We start from the raw sequence: 24,570 nt of genomic DNA on the forward strand, positions 1-24,570 counted from the left end.
ATATATGCCATTCAACGTTTGTTTCAACATTGATAATTTAACCTAACCAAAGACAGTTTCAGAATATGATGCATTTGGGAAGATTCCGTCTCCAGGTCTACTTGAAATCTCATTGGTTTTTGATGGAAGTTATCAAGAATGTAAAAGAATAAGTGGAGTCAAATACAAAACAAATTATTGTTATGCTCTTCTGGTTCCAGGGCGGAAAGTAAGTTTATTAAACAAAATTAAATCAATTAAAAGTTCATAATTAGGCCAGCTGTGCCGGTGGAAACATTAATAATATTGGAACAACAATTGCATTCCGGAGAGCAGTTTGTATGCCCGATTCCTGTGGAAGTAGTGATACTGTTAACCTGTATAATCAACTGACCGGGCTACCATTGACTGCTTGTGCCACTTTTTGTGCTCACAGAGATGTTCCTAAAGACGTTGCACTTTGGGGATTCACGTAAGTTTTTTTAAAAATTGAATTATGAAGGTTAAATGTTCTTGTGCATAATTTTAATACTCTAACCTTCTTTTGATCCATTTTCCAGAACATTCCTCGTAGCTATCCTCACATTTGCTGTTTTAGCCACTACTGTTGATTTTCTTCGAGAATCGTTGTACTCGATAACGAGTAAAACTGTGGAAACAACTTGTAAGAAATATTCTCAAACATTTTCAAACTCTCTGATTTCCAGTTTCATTTTTCCGTGTTCTCTACGCTTTCTCTTTCTGGACAAATGCTGGTTCAATTCTGAATGTATCCCCTCAGCCATCTACTCATATCAAATGTCTCGATTGTCTTCGTGGAATATCTATGGCATGGGTTCTCTCTGCGCATATGCTCAATTACTTCGCGTTTTCAGGTGAGCTTCGGTATTTCTATTTGACTCAAAAAACCATTTTCAGACACTCTAATGCCAATTAAATCATTTGCTGATTACTTCGCAGACTCTTTTTTCATTAATGCAAATTTCTCAGTTGACACTTTCTTTTTGATTTCGGGAATTACAGTAGCCTATTCTTTTTTCAAGGTGGTTTTGTGGTTTTGGAACAAAACAATTAATTCTATTTCAGTTGAAACCAACTCCAAAAACTCTGAAATCTCCTTCCACATGGATACTTTTCTACGTTCACAGATATATTCGATTGACTCCTCCTTATATGATTTTCATCGGGTTTTATGCAGTTTATTCACTATATATTCAAGGTCCTCTTGCTGCTTCTCTTTTTAGTAAGTTTGTATCCATTAATGATTAGTATCGCCTTCTTTTCAGACTTCACAGTACTTCAAGTGGAAGCCTGCAAGGCTTCTTGGTGGAGAAACTTGGTTTATATAAACAATTTTGATAATGGTGAAAATCCGGTATGAGAAAACACTTGAATTAGATATCCGCTTTATCACAGTAATTTTAGTGTTACGGTCCTAGTTGGTATCTAGCAGTGGACACCCAACTGTACTTGATTGCTCCGATTCTTTTAGTTGCTCTGGCCTGGAAACCGATTTCTGGAGTACTTCTCTCTTTAATTGGCTGTGTTGGAAGCATGATAACTGTGTTTGTTCTTTACTTCAAGTTTGATAATATGACTGCAGATTCATTCCATTCAGAGTGAGTACTTTATACGACTCCTTCCTAGTTCTAATATATTTTTCTTCCAGTCCTTCCGGAAAATTCAACTTCTATCTTTATCAAAAACCATGGATCAGATGTCCGCCATACCTGGTTGGTATTCTAGTTGGATATCTTCTAGCTAAACGTCCACCACCTACAAGACTGGCAATGTGGAAGAAAGTTATATTAATTATCATTTCGATAGGCTTGCCTTTCACATGTTTGACAGCTAACAGGGGATACGATGAGGGAAAACAACAGTTACAACGGTAATATCTATAGAACTATGGTTTACGGAGATTAAATATGATTTCAGATGGTTCGTGAAAGCAACCTACTACAACTTTTCTCGATTTCTATGGTCGACTTCTGTTGCATATATTGTTATGGCATGTCACTATGGATGGGCAGGTTAGAATCCAAATTGAAATTTGAAATATCAGTGGTTGAAAACTAATTCCTACTTCTACAGGTCCCATCGGCAATTTCATGAATCATCCGATTTGGCAACCACTCGGTCGACTCTCTTATTCTGCGTACATAGTTCATCTGATGGTTGTTTATTACTTTTTGAATGTTGGTGATAAACCATTGCACTTTGTTTCCACATGGCAAGTGGTACGTTCGTAGAAGTCTTGTCATTTCTCAAAACCAAACATTATTTCAGTATGTTTATTACATCTTGCCAGCTACAATACTGACATTTGCCTTTGCATTTTTCTGGAGTTGTCTGTTCGAGGTACCGATTGTGAAGTTAGTTTCAATTTCTCATACACCTCAGATGACGGTTTTGGTTTCAGGCTAGAAAAGTTTCTTCTGGAAGTCTTGTTGAAAAAGAAAGTAAAACCAGAGACATCACGAGGGAACGATATCGTAGAGGTGTGGAAATAATCACTCAGAAAGTGGATAGCTTATCTCAAAAGACAATTAGTACTCAATTGTTTTATTACAGGATCGATCTCATTAGTCAGGTCATTGTTACAATAAACATTTAAAATTCTTCAATATTTTCACGAACCGCATTAGCTACATCAAAGAAAACTCGCTCTTAGAAAACAATGGGAAATACCACGACTACGTAATCTCCCAACGGGATCCCACTATACGATTTTGCCACATATCAACTGGAAGAGAAGTACTTTCACGCTGGTCAATACTTTTGTCTATAATCATGGTTGGACTTGGTATGATTCCAGTACTAACCCAAAAACTATCTGCTCCTTTATCCCTTGCAGTCAATGCAATTCTTATTCAATTGATACTTCACAAATCACCAAAAGAAATTGGAGTTTATAAATATTTCTTATGCTATATTTCTGTGTTTGAAGTGATTTTTGCATTTTTGAATGTTTCAAGTCAGCCGGAAAGTTTAGAATTTCAGAAAAGATTGAATGAAATGTATTATTCAGGAGTTCTTCAGTTATAGTTCCGTGTTTCTGGTAATTGTTAGAAGTGACAGAATGAATTTGCCAGTTTGGTTCATTTATATTGGAGATGTCCTATTCTGTGGAATGTTTGGAATGTCAATGGCAATGTTTGCACTTCATTTCGTTTATCGATATCTCGTTGTTACAGGGTTTTAAGAGAATAAAGTACGAAAATATAAAATTTTTTTTAGGAATGTGTATGTGAAAACTTTGAATTGTCAGAAGTTGATTGTTTGGTTATTGGCCCCGTTGTTATACGGAACACTATGGATTACTGTTGTTTTTACTACGTTACACCCGAATGAGTATTCCGATAGGATACTGAAGTGAGTAGTTAAGACGTGATTTAATACTTATAGCTAGAGACCGCAACATTTTTTTCAAACTCATTTTTTAATTAAAATTTCCATCCTGACTTGTTCTTCAGGTAAATGGAAGTACATTCCCAAATTTTTTTCCGAAAATATTCACTCTCTCCGAAGTTACAGGACCTTTTAGTCAGCCATGGTTACTACTGAATTTCTCTTGGGGAATCCTTTTGTTTTCCTGACCACGCAAAAAATATTTTCTGTTTTCACGTCAATCCATCAAATTTTTGCAAAAATTGGGAAAGTTCGAACCAGAAACCCTTTGAATAAAACCACCCCGTGTTATCCACTGAACCAAATGAACACAAATGTGACGCTGATAATAGGAAAATATATTATTGACGTGATTTTTTGAAATTCAAGAGAATTTTTTGAAAGATTTTTAGCATATTTCGGGATAAAACATCAAATATCTAAAATTCGACAGCACGAAATTTTTTGTTTCCAAGTGGTTCTAGATCGAAATTTTGCGTAGATTCTGAATCCGTCAAAAAACGATGCGTGTTTGACCTCCTTTAACCTGAACTGCCGGGAAAACTGATTTTCTTTTTGAATCTGTTGTCTTCCGACATCGAAAAAAACACATTTTACGAATCAATGAGCTTCCAAATTTTGGCCCCAGGTACCTGAAGAGATGTCCAAAAAGAATATGTCAGAAAATAGATATGTTATCACAGAAAGTTTTTTGATGTGATGCCTCGAAGTTCAGATGGCTCCCAAAAAAATTCGACAGCACGAAAATCGAATTTTCTTTCAAAACCTAATAGAGTATGTTCAGAACTATTAGAAACTGTCAAAAAACGATGCGTGTTCGACCTAGAACATCCTAAACGTAACATTTTTCTGAAAAAAGCAAAACGTTTTTCAGTTTTCTGAGAAAACTAAACATTTCGGTGAAACGAAAGTCTGTTCATTGAATTCTACGTACTCGATTACATAGAGGTCAGAAGTTTTCATTCTGCTTTAGCGTACTGGGCTTTCAGGGCAAACCGCCAAACATTCTGATAATCTCCCCATGACGCCCCAAGAGAAGAAAATGAATAACTCCGCCCACGTTCATTGCGGTCCCTACTTATAGCTATTCTATAAAAATTTCGATTATATAGAATCCACATGAATTTCAGTAATCACTATCTCCCAGGCAAAGATCTAATTCCCGAGGAGAAAACGTATGTTGGTCCAAACTATTACATTGGGGAAAATGATAAAGAGTCTCTGAATTGGAACACGATAATTGGAATGACTATTCTAGACAGTATGGTGGTGGGTTTTTTAAACTTTTAATCAGATAAAATCCAATAATTTTTCAGACAGTTTCTGTCATTATCATCATAATATTTGCTACCAAATGCTATAAAATAGTCCGCGATCTAGCTCAGTCATTCCAACACTCAAAAAACTACAGAGATCTTCAAGCTCAATTACTCAATTCATTAGTTGCCCAAATGATAATTCCTGCTATTCTCATGCAGGCACCTGCACTTTATCTTTTCACTTTTCCAATATTGAACATGGGGAACGAGCTTGTAGGCAAACTGTTCTGCATCGCTGTGGCAATATATCCCGTAATAGATCCACTCCCCACAATGTTAATGATTCAACATTATCGGAACGCGTTGATTGGTAAAATATTAGAAGTTTGAGAGGGATAAAACTGTAAACCCATACATATTTCAGACACTGTCACATCGAACAAAAAGAATCAAGCAGGGCAAAAACGACAAAAATCCGTCAAATCTATGCCTGCGAATGTTGCAAATGTAGATTCATGATTCCAATTCCGAAAACTCATATTGATGGTTTCGAGAAGAAAAGTTGGAAATTCATTTGTTTCTTGTTGAGAGAACACACAGCATATTCTATGAATAAAACCTGTTTTTACGTGACCACAGTCCAGAAAAACCAAATGAAACAATAACTGATTTGGTACACTCCATTATTACCTTTGATAAAACTCTAGAGACATGTTAAGTAAGTGCACAATGAAACATTCTCGGTAGTTTTTACTGACCACAAAAAGTCACAGATCTTATCAATTTTCGTGTTCTGCGCACATTCCTCCTTCAAAAACGACCTGATCTTTGTAATTGACAAATATAAGAATGAGAATTGATCCCAATAAAACCTTACTTTAAAGTTTTTAGATGACTTTTCATAGACCCGGAAGGTTTTGAAATTACTCCGACGTGTCTCGACCAACACTTGTTTCTGACATTTATTGGTTGCTTTCTAAAAAATGTGTCTCCCTTACTCTATCTGCGTCTCTTCTGGTGGACCAACTCTCTAGTACTCTTCTTTTTCTCACGTATAAATAACTCGACCATAAGATTTTCTCATACAGGCAAACAGACTTGATATTTTGATTAGTTTATTTGCAGTAAAAATGGATTTACAATGGTTTGCCGCTGGAGCTGGGGCAGTTGCACTTCTTTTCATTTTCTACCATTTCATCAGAGTTCTTCTCAATATTCTCGGACCTTACGTCTTCTCTCAACCGATCGATTTGAAGAAAAAAGCAGGAGCACCGTGGGCAGGTTGGTTGATATTTTCTTCGTGAGACTGCCAATAAGTGAATATTTCAGTTGTGACTGGAGCCACTGATGGAATCGGTAAATCGTATTCTTTTGAACTGGCGAGACGTGGTTTCAATATATATCTTGTTTCTCGTACTCAATCAAAACTGGAACAAACGAAAAAAGAAATTCTCCAACAGTATTCTAATGTAGAAGTCAGATTTGCTACTTACGATTTCACGAATCCCTCTCCAGCTGATTATCAGAAATTGTTGGATAAACTGAACGAAGTAAATATTGGAATTTTGATTAACAATGTTGGAATGTTCTTCGAATACCCAGATGTTTTGCATGAAATTCAAGGAGGAATTGAGACTCTTGCCAATGTTGCTGTTGTCAATATCTTACCACCAACTTTGGTGAGTTACAGTGATGAAACCAACAACTAATAATTCAGTGTTTTGTTTAGCTATCCGCTGGAATTCTTCCGCAAATGGTCTCTCGTAAAGCCGGAATCATTGTGAACATTGGGTCAGCTGCTGGCGCAGTTCCAATGGCAAAGTGGTCTGTCTATTCAGCTTCAAAGGTAGTCTCGAATTGTTTTCCTTCCGTTTACACTCATATTATTACTCCAGAAATATATTTCATGGCTCACAGCAACTCTTCGCAAAGAATATGGACATCAAGGTATTATCTTCCAAACTATTACTCCATTGATGGTTGCCACTAAAATGGCTGGAAGTCCGGATACCTCATTCTTCTGCCCGACTAGCGATGCATTTGCTAAATCTGCACTGAACACAATTGGGAATTCAAGTGATACAACTGGATATATCACTCATCAATTGGAATATGAAATGATGAATTTGATGCCAGAATTCATCATAGACAAAGCTGTTATCCGATCAAGTGCCAAACTTCGGGAGGCTGCTCTTGCCAAAAAAGAAGAGAAGTTGTTGTCTTAAATATTCTTTTATTCATACTATTAGACCCGACTTCAATTTTCATATAACCAGTTATAAGGCAGTTTTGTGTATAATAAATTATAATCAGACGGAGATCCATCCTTTTGGTTTTCTTTGTTTCTTTGCTACGAAATGATCAGTCAAATTATAGAAGTTGGTTGGTTTTTCAGTCTCCCCAACATCCACTTTCTCTTCTTCGACGTCTTCATCTTCAAGTTCATCATCTCCTTCATTTTCTTTCAATTCGTATTCCAAAGGAGACAAGAGTTCTCTGGTGGAGTACCCGAGGAAATCGGGATCTGAAAATAATATCATTTATTTCTGGTTAATTTTCCCTAAATACTCACATCTCAATCCGATATATCTGAAGCACTTGTTATCGAAAATCTTCTTGTAGTTCTTTGGAATTCGAATAATGTGGTATCCGATCACCTTCTCTTCTTTCTTTGCTTCATCCATTTCAGTGGAGTTGATTGGTTTCGAGTGATCGATACGATCGTGGGAGTGTACATGTTGGAGACTCCCTGTAATAAAATAAATGAGTAAAGTTCCAAGACGAAAATAACTTGAACTTACACCAAGCATAATAAAGATCTGGAATTTCTCTCTCGATTATCATCGACTTCACTTCATCGTCTCCAGCAACAAGATTGAGAGATTCTTGATCGATCTCCCATCTTTTCTTTTTATTCAGAGAGTATACAACAAGTGGTTTGAAACCTTTCACCTCAGATGGAGCATCAGTTTCGAAATGTTCGATTTTGACAATAGTCGAATGTGTTGGAGCCTTGCGAATGTAGAAATCCATAAGACGGTTTCTGGCATGATCTTTCGCGTCTCTCTTCATTTTTTCGAATTCTGAAATTTGAGAGAATTGAGTTGGAAAGGAAAGAATATAAGGATTTGAAATGACAGAAAAAATGAAAATAATCGCAAATAAAAAGGAAAATCACGGTTTTGTGAAGAAAGACCAGTTACGACAAAAATTTAAAGTTTTCAAAGGGCAAAAGTAGAAGGACTGTATTAAAAATGTAAACTTGGAAACAACGAGTTATAGCATTAAATTTCAATTTTAGGGGCTGAAGGAAAAGAAAATATGGCGGCAATCATATTACGTTCAACACAGTTTAAATAGGTTGTTAAATTGGAAAAAACAGGAAAAGATGCCTGCATTCAGTTTGGCAAAGAGTTATATACAAGCAAAAATCGAAAGTGTCGACGAACAAAACGTGACTGTCTCAGCTGGGAGAAAGGATTCAAAACGTCAATGTATTTATACCACATGTCGCTAATAAAAAGTTCAGAGAACCAACGAGAACAACAACTCGATAAGAAAGACACCCTCAACTGACTCATGATCTCTTTTCCCTCCTGTCACACGTCATTTCTTTGCGGCGAAAAGGAGAACACAAACAAGGGAGGAGAAAAGATTTCGCAATGTTTAACAACAAAACGGAATAATTTCACATTCGGAGAAGTGTCATGAGCCCATTTAAAAAGGAAGATTATGAATAGAATTTCAAAAGTTTCCAGCTTTTTATATTTTTCATCATGGAATCTGAGGATCACGAATATTTCTGGTGAGTTGATGCCTTCCGCCAATTTTTTTGTTTGTTTTCGATTCTACGTAAACTGATTTTTGATCCTTTATTCTGAATAGAATTTTACACAAAATAGTAACTTTGGCTTGTTTTTTTTTTGAAACTCATCGTTGATGGACCAAATTAGTGGATCAAAAATCTGGAGAAAGTGAGGATTCTGAAAATAAAAATAGGAAAATAAACTTTTCTCTTGGACAATGAATTTGTAGTGCTCAAAGTACGGGGTACAACAATGTGCACGTGACATGAACCACACGGAACATTGAAATTCCGGTCACTTTGTTGGTCACACTTTCGTCAGTTAGTAGGTGTAGTGTGGGATGGGAAATGATGTCATGTGACAGTTTAGAGCACATTTCTAGTTATATTTCCTGGTTCATGAATGTTCTCAGCCGTAGTATTTTCAGTTCAAAGAATAATGGACCACGTCAATCTCAAAACCACGATAGAAATCGCAATGCAGATCATCAGTTAGCCCATATGAAGGACAAGTCAGGAGTGATGAAAACATATCATGTATGGACTGGAGAAAATCAATTTACTAATAGATATTGGGAGAAAATGGATAGAACTGTTATGAACAAAGACTTGAATCCATTTGTGGTTTACTCAATGAATAAGAGGAAGAATTGGGAAATCGAAGAAATGGATTCAATCGAATTGATGAGACAGATTCAAGAATTGCACAGAGAACAAGATGTCATGTTATTGGAAAGAGTTTCTATGAGAGTTTATGGTTGGCCAAGTACGTGTGTTTCATGAAATGACTGTATTTCGAAGTGTCCATTTTCAGATCTATTCCGCTACGATTTTTTCTGGGATGACTATAAAATACATACATTGCATGAATTAGACTCTTATGTTTCTGGAAAACCAGCTTACAAAAAGACTGTGGTGAACTCAGGACGTGGACATCATCCACACAGTTTCTTATCTTGGAATCGCACATCTGATAAGGAAGAGTCGGAAAGAATAAGAAATGAGAAGCTTGAGAATATTGAAAGAGAGAAGAGAACTGTTGTGGCTTATCACTTGATAAAGTCCCCAAATAACTACATGGATATCTTCAAGAAGGAGTTTGAAAGAGACAATACTCACTCATCAAGATGTATGTCTCAAAAAAAATAATTTTTTAATTTATACATTTTCAGGGGCTCCACCAACTTATTGGGAGAGAAAGAGGAAGCAATACTCGAATGAATTAGATGTAAGATACGATGATTTATCCGAAGATGAAGTCGAAGAAGTGGAATTGAACCAAGAAAATGAGGGAAATATGGCCTCCAAGTGTTACAACTTGGAAGATCATTTCGTTGAGAATTTCGTTCACGTGAAGAGGAAGAAGAACAAGAAGAAGAACGACAATTCTGGAGTATAATATAGTGCAGTTTTTTAAACTCTGTTTTTTTCTGTACATTAGAATTTCAAGATAAAGAGTAGATCTCCAGACAATGTAAGATTTCCAGTACATTTCTCCACGAAAGTTAAATGGAGAGACAAGTGATACAGAACTATACTGAAAGAAGACCAGAAGAAAACACGACTAATTATAATGAACATCCTTTTGCTTTCAAAATATTCACCTGTTGAGTACAACAAAAACAAAATTAGATTTCTCGAGTTGCACACCAGACGTTTGAAAAACCAGCAGCTTTGCAGAAACTTCTCGAATTATCTATGTTAGTTCCCCATACATGTTATTTCCTTGTAATTCTTTTATCACATACCAAAAGCCTTTTCGGTACTACGTTGTTACATTGGTTTATCGCACGATAACAGAATATATTCAGCTATATTTTTGCTCCCGGACATGCCATGTAGTCAACAATTATTCAAAAGTTGGATGATAGAACTTTATAACATTTAAGGCACGCTATGCATATTTTATTTGACACATTCTGTCCATAGCTGACCTATTCACCTCACCAGTTTCCTTTTCATAACGAAGATCATTTTGTGTTGAAAATGGTGAGTTATATATTTGTTCTCTTCTATGAAGTCGGTAGTAATTATTCACACGATTCAGTTTGGATTTATTCACGAAAGTATCCGGCAGTTGATATGTCGGAATTATGGAGAAGAGACTTGGTTGCAAGTTTTGGATAAGTCAGGATTCGAGAATGGCAAAGAGAATATTGTCAATCATTATTACTCGGATACGGACACATATGTTCTTGTTGATAGTGTCTCTCTTGTGATTAGTAAGTTCAAACTGACTAAATGAACAGAAATTCGCAATCTATTGTTACAGAAGTTACAAAAGACCAGGTATGGGAGATGTATGGAGCATTTTTGATAACCTATTCAATGGAGATCGGATGGGATGAGCTTGTCCGAAGTATGAGTCCAAACTTGAAAGGATTCTTGGATAATCTGGACAGTCTTCATTATTTTATTGATCATGTCGTCTATAAAGCAAACCTTCGTGGACCCTCTTTCAGATGTGAAGAGACTTCTGATGGAAGTCTTCTTCTACATTATTTCACTGGAAGACCTGGATTATATCATATTGTGAAAGGAGTTGTAAGAGAAGTTGCAAAGAGAGTTTTTGATTTGGATATCAATTTGATTGTTCAAGGAAGGACTCAGCGAAGTGTTCATATGAATAATGGAGAAAGAGTGGAAGAGCATGTTGTATTCTTGATCAAAGTAGGGTGGATGCCATCGAATTGCACACATAATATACAATTTTTCAGAACGTTGGAGACCCTCGTCGTGACTCGGAAGGTTCCGAGATGAGTTTGCTCACTTCAACCAATGCGAACTTTCCCGAAATCCTAGATGACACCCTTGGAATGTCCCTCTCCGATTTTTCTCGGGCGCTTCCGTATCATTTCATCATTGATGAATCCTGCAAACTTGTTCAATGTGGAAGTGAATTACAGTGAGAGGCTGAAATTATTAATCTTGAGGATTTCATTCAATTCCAGCAATCACATTCCAAATGAACTTCTCCAGCCCGGAACACCAATTCTCAGAATATTTGAGATCAATCGTCCTCAAATTCCATTGGACTTTGAGAATATTTGTAACTTTATCAATGCAGTGTTTGTTCTCCAAGTTAAAACATCCCCATTGAAGAAGAGACATATGGATGCAATGAATCAAGAAGAACTAAAAGAGGAAATGTAATCATTGACTTCCTTACAGTTATTATACTCACACATTTACAGGGACGCACTGGATGATGACCCATCGAATGAGTTGACACAGGGACATCATCTGAAATTGAAGGGACAGATGATGTTGTTGTCATCCAAGAAGTATATCATCTACTTATGTTCTCCTTATGTCACTTCTATTAATGAATTGATGCAATATGGAATGAGATTAACTGCAATGCCGCTTCATGATGCTACTCGAGATTTGATCCTTTTAAATCAGCAGAGATTAACAGATGTTGAAGTGAAGTGAGTTGGTTTTCAGAAAACGATAATATAAATTTTGTTTCTCAGTCTTCAATTAGAAGCAAACAATGAGCAACTTGACTCAATGACAAAGGAACTTGAACTTGAGCGTCAGAAGACGGATTCGATTCTGAGGGACATGCTTCCGAAACGTATTGCCCAGCAACTTCTCAGTGGAGAACACATTGAGGCATGTGAGCATGAGGCTACTGTAATGTTTTGTGATCTGCCTGCATTCCAACAAACAATACCTCAATGCCCTCCAAAAGATATTGTCAACATGTTGAATGATATATTCCGGAAACTGGACAGAATCATCGTGATTCGTGGAGTTTTTAAAGTGGAGACCGTCTCCGACAGTTATATGGCTGTCTCTGGAATCCCTGACTACACTCCAGAGCACGCTGAAAACATGTGCCACGTGGCATTGGGAATGATGTGGGAAGCAAGAAGTGTGGTGGATCCTATCACAAAAACTCCGTTCTTGCTGAGAATTGGACTTCATTCCGGTACCATTATCGCTGGAGTGGTGGGAACAAAATCACCGAAATACTGTTTGTTTGGCGAGACAGTAACACTGGCTTCTCAAATGGAATCTCAAGGAATGGCTGGAAAGATTCAATGCAGCAAATGGACATACCAGAAAGCTATGGAAACTGGAAGATTTGAATTCAGTTCGAGAGGGAGAATCCCAGTGAATCAGAGAGGACAAACTGAGACTTATTTTTTGACGAGAAGTTTGAAAAAGAGCATTTGGGAGATTATTGATCACGAGAGAGGTTGGTTGCCAGATTTGACCTTTGTAAAGTTCTCATTATTTTCAGATGTGAATGTGAATAGTATTGAAGGATATGAAGAACTGGAAACTTCAATTGAGAATGTGACCATAAAATCTGCAATCAGACCAGATCAACGTCATTCTGCCGCTTGTACTATTTCTTAAATCTTCAGTTTTCAGAAGCTTCAGTTTTTATTCGCATAACTTCATTCATTTTGTGTTGAGACCAATATTTATTTGTCGATGCTGTTTTTGCAGCCTTTTCATTAATGAATATTCATTCAAAGAGAACATCTGCAAGCATAACCGGGCCTCTGAAATTTCGGGAGCGAATTAGTCTCCTAGGATGACGTTTTCTGGCGAATAGAAAGAGGTATCTGGGACATTGATATATTATTCATGGGTCGAGGTTCATAGAAAAGGAAAGAAAAATTACATATTTTCGCTCGCATAAAAAATAAGTGCTCACTTGTTTTCGACCGGACAACGTCTTGTTGCAAGAGTATTGCTGTGGGAAGTTGTATGTGAAAGAATCGATTCTCCTAAGTGAATTTTTGATGGCAGTTTTATTCCTGAAGACCATATTCCAGAAATCTATTGAAATCACAAAAAGTCTTAAAGTAACTCGAAAAATGCATTCTGAAAAAGATTACGTCAGTATCTCCTCAATTTGAATTTTTTCGATTTTTAGTTGAAGTATATGTAGGTTTTCAGTTGGAAGGGCGGAGCCTTACAAAATTTGTATTAATTTTTCAAAAGGATGGGTACTTAGTAAACGTAATTCCTACTCATACAGACCTTTTTGAGTTTTTTTTTCTGTGCATCACTTTGCTCGCTAATGACAGAGACCGTGTTTTAAATTTCCCATAGGGGTATTCACTTAAAAACAATTCCACTAAGTAGAAGCATATTCTGTTATTTCAATTCTCTTGTTTTGCCTCTTCTCTCATTCCGTTCCATACATTGGCAGACGAACCCTTGGAGATTATAATAAAAAAGAGCAGTTCTACTTGCTATCCCACACTTTTATTCCATCTTCAAGCAGTTTTTATTTCGGTACACAATGCAGACAGCTCACAGTATTATTCAGCGTATCGCGGCAATCATTGCCATCTTCAACAACTGTTTATTGATTATACTCATCAAATGCAAATCTCATCGGAAGGTTGGAAAATACAAGTATTTGATGATCTATATTTCCATCTTCGAGATACTTTATGATGTTGTAGATACATTTGCAGCACCGGTTTGGTCTTAAATTTACACTTCAAACAACTCTCTTTTTCCAGACAATATTCACAAAAGATTCAATGTTTGTAGTGGTGGTTTATGCGGATCAAGAGTTGGTACCATTTTATTTTATGGAAACTTCCGTTCACTTGTTCTGTGTATTCTATGGAATCTCAATGGCAATATTTGCGATTCATTTCATTTACAGATTTCTTGTCGTCAGCGAGTAAAACTCAAATCACTCTAGTTCACAAACTCATTAGAAACAATTCAGAAACAACATTGTGAAGAAGCATAATGGAAAACTTATATTCGGTATGCTTCTTTTTCCAATATTGTTCGGAATTTTTTGGTTTTGGGTTGTCAATTTTTTCGTTGCTCCATTTGACAAAGCTGACGATTGTCTGAGGTAGTTTATTATTTTCATCTAACTATTTGTTCTTTTCTCGATTTCACACAAAGACACTTTCAGAGAAAACCGTCTCGAAAATATGGGGCTTAATATCAGTGACGTAGCTTATGCAGGAGCATATTTCTGGCCAATCGGGGCCGATGGTCATCATCATCCACACTGGAAGACGTTCATTGGAATATTCATCATGATCGTCGCTATTGTCTGTTTATCTCTTATTGAGGTCAAATACGAAACATTCTTTGTAATTTCAGGTTGTTTCTTTTGGTCTCATCTGCTTTTTCGGATACAAATGCTACCGTCAAACCAAGCAAATGCTTCAAATAGCATCGACACAGTCGGCATCTTTCAATAAACTTCAAACTCAATTATTCTATGCTCTCGTCTACCAAACTGTGATCCCAGTATTTCTGATGCACGTGCCTGCCTCTATCGGTTTCAGTGCATCGTTTTTCAATTGCTCTATGGAGATCTTTGGTGAAGTCAGCTCTGTTACTATCAGTTTTTACCCAACTTTGGATCCTTTACCAAATTTTTTTGTTATTAAAAATTACAGAGAAGCAATATGCAGTAAGTTTTGTCGAAGCAAGAATTGTAAAAATCTTCTTTTTTTGAAGAAGGATTTCAATTATTCAAACGAAAGGTTTTACAATGCAAAGGATCAAAAGTAGGAGTAGAAACTGCTGCAGCATCAGAGTTGGCTTCGAATGGAATCACATCTCCGCCGTCAGTTGCTCCACAGAATTGATTAAATAACTTTTAAATTTATCATCACTTATCAGTAGTGTAGATCTATGACATATTTTGTTATTCCTATCATTGTTTCCTCCAGTTTCTCGCTCATGATCGCCTGTTTCATCGTCACCAGACAAATCCACAGGGAGTATAATAATGAAAACACACCTACGTTTATAGCCAAGATATTATCCGAGTTCTTCATTCAGTCTTCACTTCACAAGGGAACCTTTTAAGTGGACCATCAAAAACGACCTATTTAGGTTGAAAGAGGATGTTTCAAAACCATAAATCTACTTTCAAAAGTTGTTTCCGTGACTTTTAACTGTTTAATGCCGACAGTTCACAGTGTTGTTCAGCGTATCGCTGCATTTATTGCCATCTTCAACAAGTTTTTTCTTGAGTTTACTCATCAAACTCAAATCTCATCGAAAGATTGGAAAGTACCTGATGATTTATATTTCCATCTTCGAAATTCTATTTTAGCTTTGATGGTCGTCACCACTCACATTGAGGATCTCTCGTTGGAATAATGATTATGGTTGTGGCTATTGTAAGTTAATGCTGTTTTGAATAAAAAATTATAACTATTCTCATCATTTTCAGGTTGCTTTAGATCCACTTCCCAACTTTTATATTATCAAGAGTTATAGCAGTAAGTTTGCAATTATAATCTAAATACTAATTTTGGATTTCAACAGAACGAGCTCATATGTTCAAACAGAAAGTTTCACAATGCAAAGGAGCGAAAGTAGACGTGAAAACAGCTTTTGGATCTGAAATTGGACCGGATTGAATAATAGTTTCGGTTTCTCCACACACATGAAAACACACTTGATAAACTGATTTTTTTTAATCTTCTATAATCTTGAGTAATTTTTTAAAATACTTTTTCTTATGATTCATCGCTTTCAAATTCTCAATGATTTTTCGGAGTAGTCACCTAAACCAATCTGAATTTGTAGATGATTGTGCGGCAAAACAAAAGTAATTTTATAATCATTAACAAAGTTTTCAACTGTGTTGTCCAACTAAAGAAACCATAAAGTTCGAGTATTGTCGAAGCATTTGTCGCAGGGAATTGCAGATCTCTAGACTACTCATCCAGTCAAACTTACGAATATTCAATTTACTCAACGTCATGAAATGAGTCAGGTACTCACGCACTCGGAAGTTTTATCATCCGCCAGACAATTACTTAATTCTCTAGTGGCCATCTGTATTTGTCTGATTATTTTGTTATCGCAGACAGAACTACTTTCACTCTTTCACTTCATTTTATTCATTCTAACAGATAGATAGATAAAGCGACGAAAATGTGCCCTCGATCAATTTTTCAGCAAATATCTGCAGTAATCGGAGTTCTGAGTAATATTCTCTTAGTTATCCTAATTATTAAAAAATCTCCAAAAACTCTAGGAAGCTATAAAATATTGATGATCTATATATCGTGCTTTGAAATTTTGTATTCAATTCTTAATGCACTTGTCGTACCTGTAAGTTTCTAAACAATTCATATCTGAGCGAATTGATTTCTTTTAGAAAATGTTTAGTCAAAACTCCGGAGCACTAATCTTCGTTTTCGCTAAAGAAGCGTTGCTTCCCAAAAGTTTCTTGTTACCGGCAAATGGTAAAGTTTTAACAAAACCCGAAATATTCAAAATTCTTAAAATTTTAGTCTTGTATTGCACATTTTTCGGATCTTCGATGGCGTTGTTTGCTATTCATTTTATATATAGATACTTGGCAGTTACAGGGTCTGTACGGCTTTTCTCTTAATATTGAACGTACTCCCTTTCAGAAGCAACTTGATCAAAAATCACAATAGGAAAGTGATAATTTTCCTGTTGCTTTTCCCATTAAGTTTTGGTTTTTTCTGGTATTTATTAAGTCATTTCACGTTGGGACCATTTGAAGAAGGTGACTTGTTCGTGAGGTAAGTTTCGGAAATAAAACACGAATCGATGTATTTATATAGAAAGTATTATCTTGTTGATCACGATATCCAACTGTCCGAAATTCACTATGTTGGATACTACTTCTACCCTGAAGATGCTTATGGGAATACAACCATGAATTGGAAATGTATTGTTGGTTGTGCTATAGAAGCTTCTTTCATAGTAAGTGGAGAGTATATGGAAATTTAAGAAACGACGGATGCTCGCCAAAGAAAGCACGGAAGAAAGTTAATCCAAAGTTCCTCATTGCAGAACGTCTCTTTTGGAATTATATTCTACTATGGTTACAAGTGCTATCGTCACACTAAATCAGCAAGCAAAAAATTCACAACATCCTCTTCCCACATTTCTCTACAAACTCAATTGTTCTATGCATTGGTTTTTCAAACGGTCATTCCAGTATTTCTCATGCATATTCCATCAACTATTAGTATATCAGCAGCATTCAGTAACATATCTTTCGAGTCGCTGAGCCAAATGCTCGCGTGTACTATATCTCTATATCCTGCTCTTGATCCACTTCCAAACTTTTTCATTATCAAAAGTTATCGGTTGGCAATCCTTGGTAACGTTAGATTTATAAGAATGATATCATCATGAAAATTGTGTTCAGGGTTCTTCAAAAGAGTGGCTTATTTCATTGTCTGTCGAAAAGCTAATACAACGAATATCATCAAGGTTCAAACTAGAAACGAATTGTTTATGTCGAATGCATCGAAAACAATAATGACTTGAGAGAAGCAAAATGGAATAATTAGGGACAAAGAAACTGTTTTCTGTTCGAATGAATAAGTTCAAGTGTTCAGTTAATTCATTGATGTCGATCCGATAGTTGTTATTCTTTTTGTTTGAGTTTTTCCACGTACTCCAAACATCCAAGTACGGAATTCCATGTTACAGATAAATACAATCATTCTGAAATCCTTCTACTACACATTTCTCTGTTGGGTTGCCTTACGGATCAAAAATATGAAGTAAATTAGAAGAGAATGAAGTCGTCCAAAATATTTTCCAGTTTTCCGGCATTGATGTTGGCATTAGGTTTCTACCCCCTTGATACCAAAACGCATGAATTGTGAAAACAAATCCTTGAACCAGAACTTGACGAGCGAAATTCATTTCTCGTCTTCTCGTTTCTACACTCTTTGATTTAAAGATTCGATTCTGTAACATTAGGTTTCTCCAAGGCTAATTCAGATGTCTTACTCTCAAAATAACCAACAACAAGAGAGCTGACAGGTCAACAACAGTCGTGATCAAAGCTAAGGGCGTTTGAAAACTTCGGTATATTTCCAATAGTGACCCACAAATCTAAAATAAATATTCTGTTCCATTTTATGATCACTGAAAGTTCAAACCTCGTTTTTCGATTCATCAAAGAACCAACCTTCGTGAACAATAACAAATCTGCATTGACCTAAAAGCCCCAATAATGGAAAAATCTTTGGTACGTGAAACTTACGGAAAACTAGAATGAAAGTGCTGATGGACAGTGGGATCAACCAATTTGCAGCAAAAAAAGCAGCAAGAAACTTTCCTCTGAAAATTTCGCGATTGACCGTCTACAAGGTTCCTAATAAACTTACTTGAATATGCCATTATACGCAATCGGAAAAAGAATAGCACACAGTCTGTTGAGAGAAATGAGTAAAAAGCTGATGAGAATTATATGTACTGTTATAATTGCAGAAGCACCAATAAGATAACTGTTGTCAATCACTGTTTTCCAATTCCTGAAACCAGAAAGTTTTTCATAATCTCAAATTCCATCGGAATCTCACAATGTGTAACCGAAGAAGAAGAAGATGAAACATGTCGTGCAAGGTATCATTTCAGCCAAATTCTGATTGATTGTCAGCATTCCGAAGGAAGATTTCATTGATGGAATACGAGAACTTCCTATTATAACTAGGGTCATCATGAAATTTCCAATAGCACAAATCTTCAAAACGCTTACCAATTAGAACTAACTTTCCTTATTTGTGAAACATACCAGAGATACGATAGACCCTGCAAGAATATCTTCATAGACGCTGATCATAGGAGCAGAAGCCATTTCGAGTATTCCAAAGTAAGAATGAAACTGGAACCAAGTTTCAGACCACGAGACAGGGAATTGGAAAGTTCAAGATAATCGTGAGAGAATGGAAAGTTGTTTCTCAGTAAAGGTGGCACAAGTTATAACTCCTCCAAACTACACTAAATGACGATGAAGCGAACAAGTCAGTGGCCTGGAACTAATGGTGACGACCAGTACCACTGACCACTGCTGATGTGAAGGAAGCAATATCTTGTTTGTGTAGTTGATTTCTTGGTAATTTTTGAAATGTTTATCATCATGGCTCACTGGATGCGTGATGTAATAGAAACTGTCGGTTGTTGATCAAGTTCTTGGGATAATACATGAGTTTTCTAAGAAAATACTCTTGCAAAGCGAGGTATGAAAATTGTAGATGGAGAAATTCATCAGATGACTATCGGATTTTTAACGATCAACGATTTCTCACAGCACAAAAGAATCCTGGGTTTTGTAGATACTCCGACCAACACTCCCCCGGAAACTTCTGAAAACAGATCTGATAAAAATTGAAGAAAATAATTTGTTTATGGGACAAAACAATGAAATTGCAATGAGATTGTCTGGACAATGAAATTGTTCTGGAACTCAATTATTTTCTCCGTCTCTTTTCATTTGAACAACTAAACAGTTATAAGAATGCACGTTCCAAGCATTGTCAGTCGCTGGAATAGACGGCTGCAAAGACCTGTGCAAATTTCAAATCAAACAACCAATAATATGGAGCATAGTTTTAACGGGTTTCAATCAATCAAAAATGGCCTTGCGGATGTAATTAGTTGTTTTTAAATACGAATTACTCCAGGATCTCTCTTATTTGTGTGCTTTGGCCATTTTACTCTATCAAGTTATTTTTAATCTTGATGCAAAACAGAAAATAAGACGTTGAACTTCATTGAATTACATTCAGACGCAATCCAATGATTGTCAGACATGGACTAACATCAGACATACACTGAGAATTCATTTTCTCAGTCTATTTATTCTCATTTGAAATAACTAAATGATCCCTTTTCTCTTCATCATTTATTCATCAGTACTTGTCTTCTCTTTATTGTTTTTAGTGTTTTTCTTTTATACTATCAAAAGTTACAAACAAAAAGGTTTACTAAAAATAATCAAGGTTAAGCACTTATCTCTTCAGGTAGCATTCCTACGGTATACATTTATCTGATGGTATTTTGTAATTTTGTCGAAATTTGGATGGAGCTTTGCAACGATGTGATGCCTGTTTTTCTGACTAAGAACAGCTATGATTGTGATTTGAAACTAGTGCCAAGCATATGATTTAGCTCTAATTTTGCAGATTTTTATAAAAATATTGGAGTGTATGTTACGCTAGTTGACAATTTAGTATATTCCTATCCATTATTTTTGACAATTCTGATGGTTTGTGAAAGAATTTATGTATTGATATTTCCATTTGGGAGAGTCTTCGCAAATAAGAAACTGTGGTGGTACTGTTGTGGGATTGCTGTGAGCAATTGGTGCATCTGGCCATAGATGAAGTGTGTGCTTTCAGACTTGGACAGCGATCTTCGTGATTACTCCTTTCTATAAAGGTTGTCCCGTGATATTCGATTACTACAGTCTCACATATGTTACGGAGTGTGAACACTTTGTAAGTCATCATGATGCGTTTTCGGAATATCGAAAATATCTTTTCTTCTTCAGTTCACGTACTTGTTCAACAATTTCAACTGGGTTATACCAATCTCTTGTATGCTACTCAACATTGTCATCATATTTTATGTTTCCTACATTCGAAGGAAATCCCAAATGAACAGTGATCAACGTAAATTGAGGGTTGACTAATGTTTTCTTACATTTCAACAATTTCAGTGAAACGTCGAAAAGAAGAAAAAGTTATGATATCTCAATCAGTTGCCACAACTACTTTCCTCATTACTTATGAAATCACAGAGATTTTAAATAGTATCTTTAAGGTTAGCTTCATGATTTTACCACTAGTTCTAAAAACCAGCAGAAAACATTTCCAGACAGAATACCTTGCCCTTTCGGAATCGACTCAACGGGCGATATACTACACGAGAGATTCTTTAGTTGGACTCACGTGTTTCTTCATTTATTTCGTTGGAACCCCTGCAATACGAAAGATTATCTTCGATAGAGCATTCTTCGTAACAACCGGAAGAAACAAGTTTAAAACAGTTTCTGTTAGTGCGATGATTTAAATAAATTGATTTCATTCTAACCGTTTTTGTATATTCATTGTAACAGATCTGGATTTTGGTCCCCAATGTGCTATTGTTCAAGTGTGTTATTGTTCAAGCATAATTTGATGACTTTGCAAATAAATCTGTTCTGACCAAATTAAAACTTTCTGTCCACTAATATTCTCCGATGGAAGAGGTGCTTCTAGTCCTAGAAGTAGTTATATTCTGTTAGAATCAGTAGAGGTAACACAGATTTTCATTCTGAAAAATCTTGAAAAAAAAATTCTTCCAAACACGTAAGCACTTAGAAAATGGTTCTCGTTTTGTCCCAGTCTACTGAATTGACGTCGACAAAACGCGAACATAACTAACTTTCGATGCGAACTGAAGACCGTGCGTATTTTCGTGCACGTATATGTTAGGCTGAATAACAAGAAAATTCTGGATCTGAAATAAAATAAAATTTCTATGAGCCGATAAAACCACAAACTCATAACAACAGCTACACGATTTCTACCTAGTCTCTGTTTTCATTTGAATTTCTTTTTTTGTTGGTGATAAAGTTTGAATCAGAATATGGAGTTGACATCTCATCCATTACTTCACACTTTGTACTCTATGATACTGTTTCTTTCATTGTTATTTCTGATGTTTTTCTTTTATTCTATCAAAACTTATAACAGAAAAGGTGTGTCATTAAAAGTTAAATGGAGTTGAATATTTTGACAGTTCAGATAGAATACCAATAGTTTATATTTATGTTATGATCATCAGCAACTTTATTGAATTGCTCATTGAGGTCTTCAACGATGTGATTCCATTATTTCTCACTGCTCAAACTTATGGATGTCTGTTTGTTTTATTCCTTTCCCTCATCTTTCTTATTTCAATAATATACAGGGCTTCGTCAATTTATGGGAGAGTATACAACACTTTTAGATGATTTCTCGTACGCTTTCCCAATGTTTCTCACGGTTGTTATGGTAGCTGAGAGATTTTATGTTGTGTTTCGACCTCGCGGAGAATTGTTTTCTGATCGGAAATTATGGTTTTATTGTCTCCTCCTAGCGGTGAGCTTTCAAGTGAGAAGCCATTTAGATTACTGTTTTGCAGATTTTCACAATGGTTTTTTGTATCATTCCATTTTTCTCAGGATGTCCGATAAACTATGATTTCTATACATTCACTTACGAATCACAGTGTGAACACATCGTAAGTTTTGAAAAACATAATAAACTAAGTTTCAATCCTTTCAGTTCACCTATCTTTTCGACAAGTACAACGGTGTCATTCCTCATGTGTGTATGTTTCTCAACATTGGTTTAATTTTGAACCTTTCTTGTAAAAGAAGAAAATCCCACAGTGCAAATGATGCAGGTGAGGGAAGTAATTATGATATAAACTCCTAGTGTTTCTCTTTTTCAGTAACGAAAGCAAGACGAAGTCATGAAAAAACAATGCTTATTCAGTCAATGTTGTCTACTGCATTCCTTTTATCTTATGAAATTACTGAATCCATCATTAATATATACTTTGTGAGGCCTAATTGAGAAGTAGATTTTAAATTTAATCTGAATAATATTTAGGAAGAATATATGAAATTCTCAGAATTAACACGACGATCTATTTATTATTCAAGAAATGTTACAGTAGCTCTACGATGTTTTTTCATCTACTTCATTGGCACGCCGGCGATAAGAACGATTATTATAGACAAGGCAATAATGATGGTTAAAAAGAAGAAGAGGATACGTGTAGTTGTGATTACGAGTAGCCGAGATCAATCTGTTTTTTGAATAATGACGTTTTTTTATGAGAATTTCTTCGTTTACACAATCCATAGATGACACTGATTTCAACAACACGGAAATATTTTCTATTCTCAAAACAAACAAGAAAAATTGAATAAATTCTATATAATAAGTGTGCAGGTTTTTGTAGAAATCGAATTCCATAAATGGGTGTGCAACTTTGTTCAACTTTCTATGGAAGTCATTCAGGATGTTGTCCCTGTTTTCTTGAGCAAAGAAGGTTACAATTGTTAGTTTTAGAAAAAGGAATCCGTTTGAAAGAATTATTTTTCCAGTTGTACGTCATAACTATGGAAAATATATCACATTTATTCATGACATACGGATAACCAATATTTTTAACAGCTTTGATGGTTATCGAAAGATTTTATTTAATCTTTTTCCCGGTCGGACAGGCATGCTCAAATGAAAAACTTTGGTTTTATTGTTTCACCTTAGCTGTAAATCTTTTCTTAAAGACAGGATTATTTAACAGAAAAAACAAGATTTTCAGATTTTCTCAATGATTTTTTTGGTTGGTTCCATAGTTCTCCGAATGTCCTGTAATCTATGACTTCAACTCGCTGAGTTTTGTTCCAAAATATGAATGCATTCATCTGGTGAACCATAAAAACTGAACTTTCATTTGATACAACTTTTCAGCTAACATTGGTTTGATTCTGCATCTATCTCATAAAAGAAAAAGAAATCAACAGAATGATGACCCGCGTACTGAAAATCTCACATTATTTGTTCAAAGCTATATTCTTTTTCAGTATCAATTGCGCGACGGATTCGCGAGAAAACAATGTTAATTCAAGTGGTTGTTTCAGCAATTTTTCTTTTGTTTTTCGATATTATCTATTATCTCATGATGCTAATAGTAGTTTTAATTGTATTGGTGCACTACCAACAAGGATTTTACAGACATCATTTGTCCGGAGTTGGCTGCTCAAATTATTTTTTATTCTCAAAAGGCCGCAATTGGATTGACTTTCTTCTTGATTTATTTTGTTGGAACTCCAGCAACCCGAATTATAATTCTGGAGAAAGCAGCCAAAGTATTGAACAAAAATATGAAAACAAGTTCTGTGAATGTACAATCAGTGACAAAACGACCCGGAGCAGTTTAAAGAGTTTCATTGAAAAACTCATAATTGTCAATATGAAATTATTTCAAAATAAGCAAAAATCAAACTGAAACTACTTGTCAACGAAAATGTCAGGCATACGTCTACTCCTTTGTGCTCAAAGATAACCGTACACTACAATGATCTTTGAAATCTACTGATATCATTTGGATCAGAATAAGCGAACAAACCACGGAATTATGTTTTTTCGGAACGAAAAAAGTAAATGGTTTAGAGTGTTCAGCTGAAATAATATTCCATGTTGAGTCACTATTTGAGAAATGACAGGTTGGAGATGGCTTCTCTATTGTGTCTATGTGCTGACTTTAGAGGGAAGGTGAACCCCGTCAGACTTAGAATGCGAGAATAACAATAGAGGAAAGGTGTGACAGATTTATTAA

At 35.7% G+C, this 24,570-nt stretch overlaps 10 protein-coding genes across 10 annotated transcripts; 8 read left to right on the top strand and 2 right to left on the bottom strand.

The window, feature by feature from the left end:
• Nucleotides 1-65: 65 nt before the first annotated feature.
• On the top strand, nt 66-5,168 carry GCK72_018684 (uncharacterized protein; the record flags this gene model as incomplete). The annotated part of the gene is made up of 18 exons (XM_053732690.1): nt 66-140; nt 255-451; nt 540-643; nt 687-854; nt 898-1,022; nt 1,066-1,222; nt 1,266-1,354; nt 1,405-1,598; nt 1,649-1,870; nt 1,918-2,012; nt 2,074-2,219; nt 2,269-2,354; nt 2,402-2,480; nt 3,011-3,177; nt 3,220-3,354; nt 4,521-4,659; nt 4,707-5,019; nt 5,074-5,168. 18 exons carry the CDS (start codon nt 66-68, stop codon nt 5,166-5,168), a joined length of 2,586 nt encoding a protein of 861 aa, XP_053581603.1.
• Nucleotides 5,169-5,779: 611 nt separating this feature from the next.
• On the top strand, nt 5,780-6,874 carry GCK72_018685 (uncharacterized protein; the record flags this gene model as incomplete). Its single annotated transcript, XM_003110257.2, has 4 exons — nt 5,780-5,930; nt 5,979-6,328; nt 6,379-6,495; nt 6,545-6,874. 4 exons carry the CDS (start codon nt 5,780-5,782, stop codon nt 6,872-6,874), a joined length of 948 nt encoding a protein of 315 aa, XP_003110305.2.
• An 84-nt stretch (nt 6,875-6,958) lies between these two features.
• Nucleotides 6,959-7,721, bottom strand: GCK72_018686 (uncharacterized protein; the record flags this gene model as incomplete). Its single annotated transcript, XM_003110381.2, has 3 exons — nt 6,959-7,173; nt 7,222-7,398; nt 7,451-7,721. 3 exons carry the CDS (start codon nt 7,719-7,721, stop codon nt 6,959-6,961), a joined length of 663 nt encoding a protein of 220 aa, XP_003110429.2.
• Nucleotides 7,722-8,425: 704 nt separating this feature from the next.
• On the top strand, nt 8,426-9,853 carry GCK72_018687 (uncharacterized protein; the record flags this gene model as incomplete). Its single annotated transcript, XM_003110597.2, has 4 exons — nt 8,426-8,454; nt 8,883-9,220; nt 9,269-9,583; nt 9,627-9,853. 4 exons carry the CDS (start codon nt 8,426-8,428, stop codon nt 9,851-9,853), a joined length of 909 nt encoding a protein of 302 aa, XP_003110645.2.
• Nucleotides 9,854-10,468: 615 nt separating this feature from the next.
• On the top strand, nt 10,469-12,825 carry GCK72_018688 (uncharacterized protein; the record flags this gene model as incomplete). Its single annotated transcript, XM_053732691.1, has 7 exons — nt 10,469-10,676; nt 10,727-11,124; nt 11,172-11,359; nt 11,406-11,603; nt 11,649-11,885; nt 11,931-12,661; nt 12,707-12,825. 7 exons carry the CDS (start codon nt 10,469-10,471, stop codon nt 12,823-12,825), a joined length of 2,079 nt encoding a protein of 692 aa, XP_053581604.1.
• An 898-nt stretch (nt 12,826-13,723) lies between these two features.
• GCK72_018689 (uncharacterized protein) lies at nt 13,724-15,050 on the top strand (the record flags this gene model as incomplete). Its single annotated transcript, XM_053732692.1, has 6 exons — nt 13,724-13,906; nt 13,950-14,116; nt 14,165-14,299; nt 14,363-14,504; nt 14,557-14,872; nt 14,920-15,050. 6 exons carry the CDS (start codon nt 13,724-13,726, stop codon nt 15,048-15,050), a joined length of 1,074 nt encoding a protein of 357 aa, XP_053581605.1.
• A 1,532-nt stretch (nt 15,051-16,582) lies between these two features.
• Nucleotides 16,583-17,730, top strand: GCK72_018690 (uncharacterized protein; the record flags this gene model as incomplete). The annotated part of the gene is made up of 6 exons (XM_053732693.1): nt 16,583-16,667; nt 16,716-16,794; nt 16,839-16,973; nt 17,016-17,157; nt 17,248-17,560; nt 17,609-17,730. The coding sequence occupies 6 exons, from the start codon at nt 16,583-16,585 to the stop codon at nt 17,728-17,730; spliced, it is 876 nt and encodes a 291-aa protein (XP_053581606.1).
• Nucleotides 17,731-17,949: 219 nt separating this feature from the next.
• Nucleotides 17,950-19,051, bottom strand: GCK72_018691 (uncharacterized protein; the record flags this gene model as incomplete). The annotated part of the gene is made up of 7 exons (XM_003110489.2): nt 17,950-18,159; nt 18,202-18,306; nt 18,354-18,412; nt 18,458-18,534; nt 18,582-18,728; nt 18,777-18,937; nt 18,989-19,051. 7 exons carry the CDS (start codon nt 19,049-19,051, stop codon nt 17,950-17,952), a joined length of 822 nt encoding a protein of 273 aa, XP_003110537.2.
• A 1,224-nt stretch (nt 19,052-20,275) lies between these two features.
• On the top strand, nt 20,276-21,267 carry GCK72_018692 (uncharacterized protein; the record flags this gene model as incomplete). Its single annotated transcript, XM_053732694.1, has 6 exons — nt 20,276-20,330; nt 20,379-20,548; nt 20,595-20,693; nt 20,747-20,867; nt 20,915-21,018; nt 21,073-21,267. The coding sequence occupies 6 exons, from the start codon at nt 20,276-20,278 to the stop codon at nt 21,265-21,267; spliced, it is 744 nt and encodes a 247-aa protein (XP_053581607.1).
• Nucleotides 21,268-22,012: 745 nt separating this feature from the next.
• Nucleotides 22,013-24,172, top strand: GCK72_018693 (uncharacterized protein; the record flags this gene model as incomplete). The annotated part of the gene is made up of 5 exons (XM_053732695.1): nt 22,013-22,097; nt 22,150-22,319; nt 22,363-22,461; nt 22,506-22,626; nt 23,967-24,172. The coding sequence occupies 5 exons, from the start codon at nt 22,013-22,015 to the stop codon at nt 24,170-24,172; spliced, it is 681 nt and encodes a 226-aa protein (XP_053581608.1).
• Nucleotides 24,173-24,570: the final 398 nt, after the last annotated feature.

The sequence above is a fragment of the Caenorhabditis remanei genome, chromosome V (genome assembly GCF_010183535.1).
Source record: "Caenorhabditis remanei strain PX506 chromosome V, whole genome shotgun sequence".
NCBI lineage: Eukaryota > Metazoa > Nematoda > Chromadorea > Rhabditida > Rhabditidae > Caenorhabditis > Caenorhabditis remanei.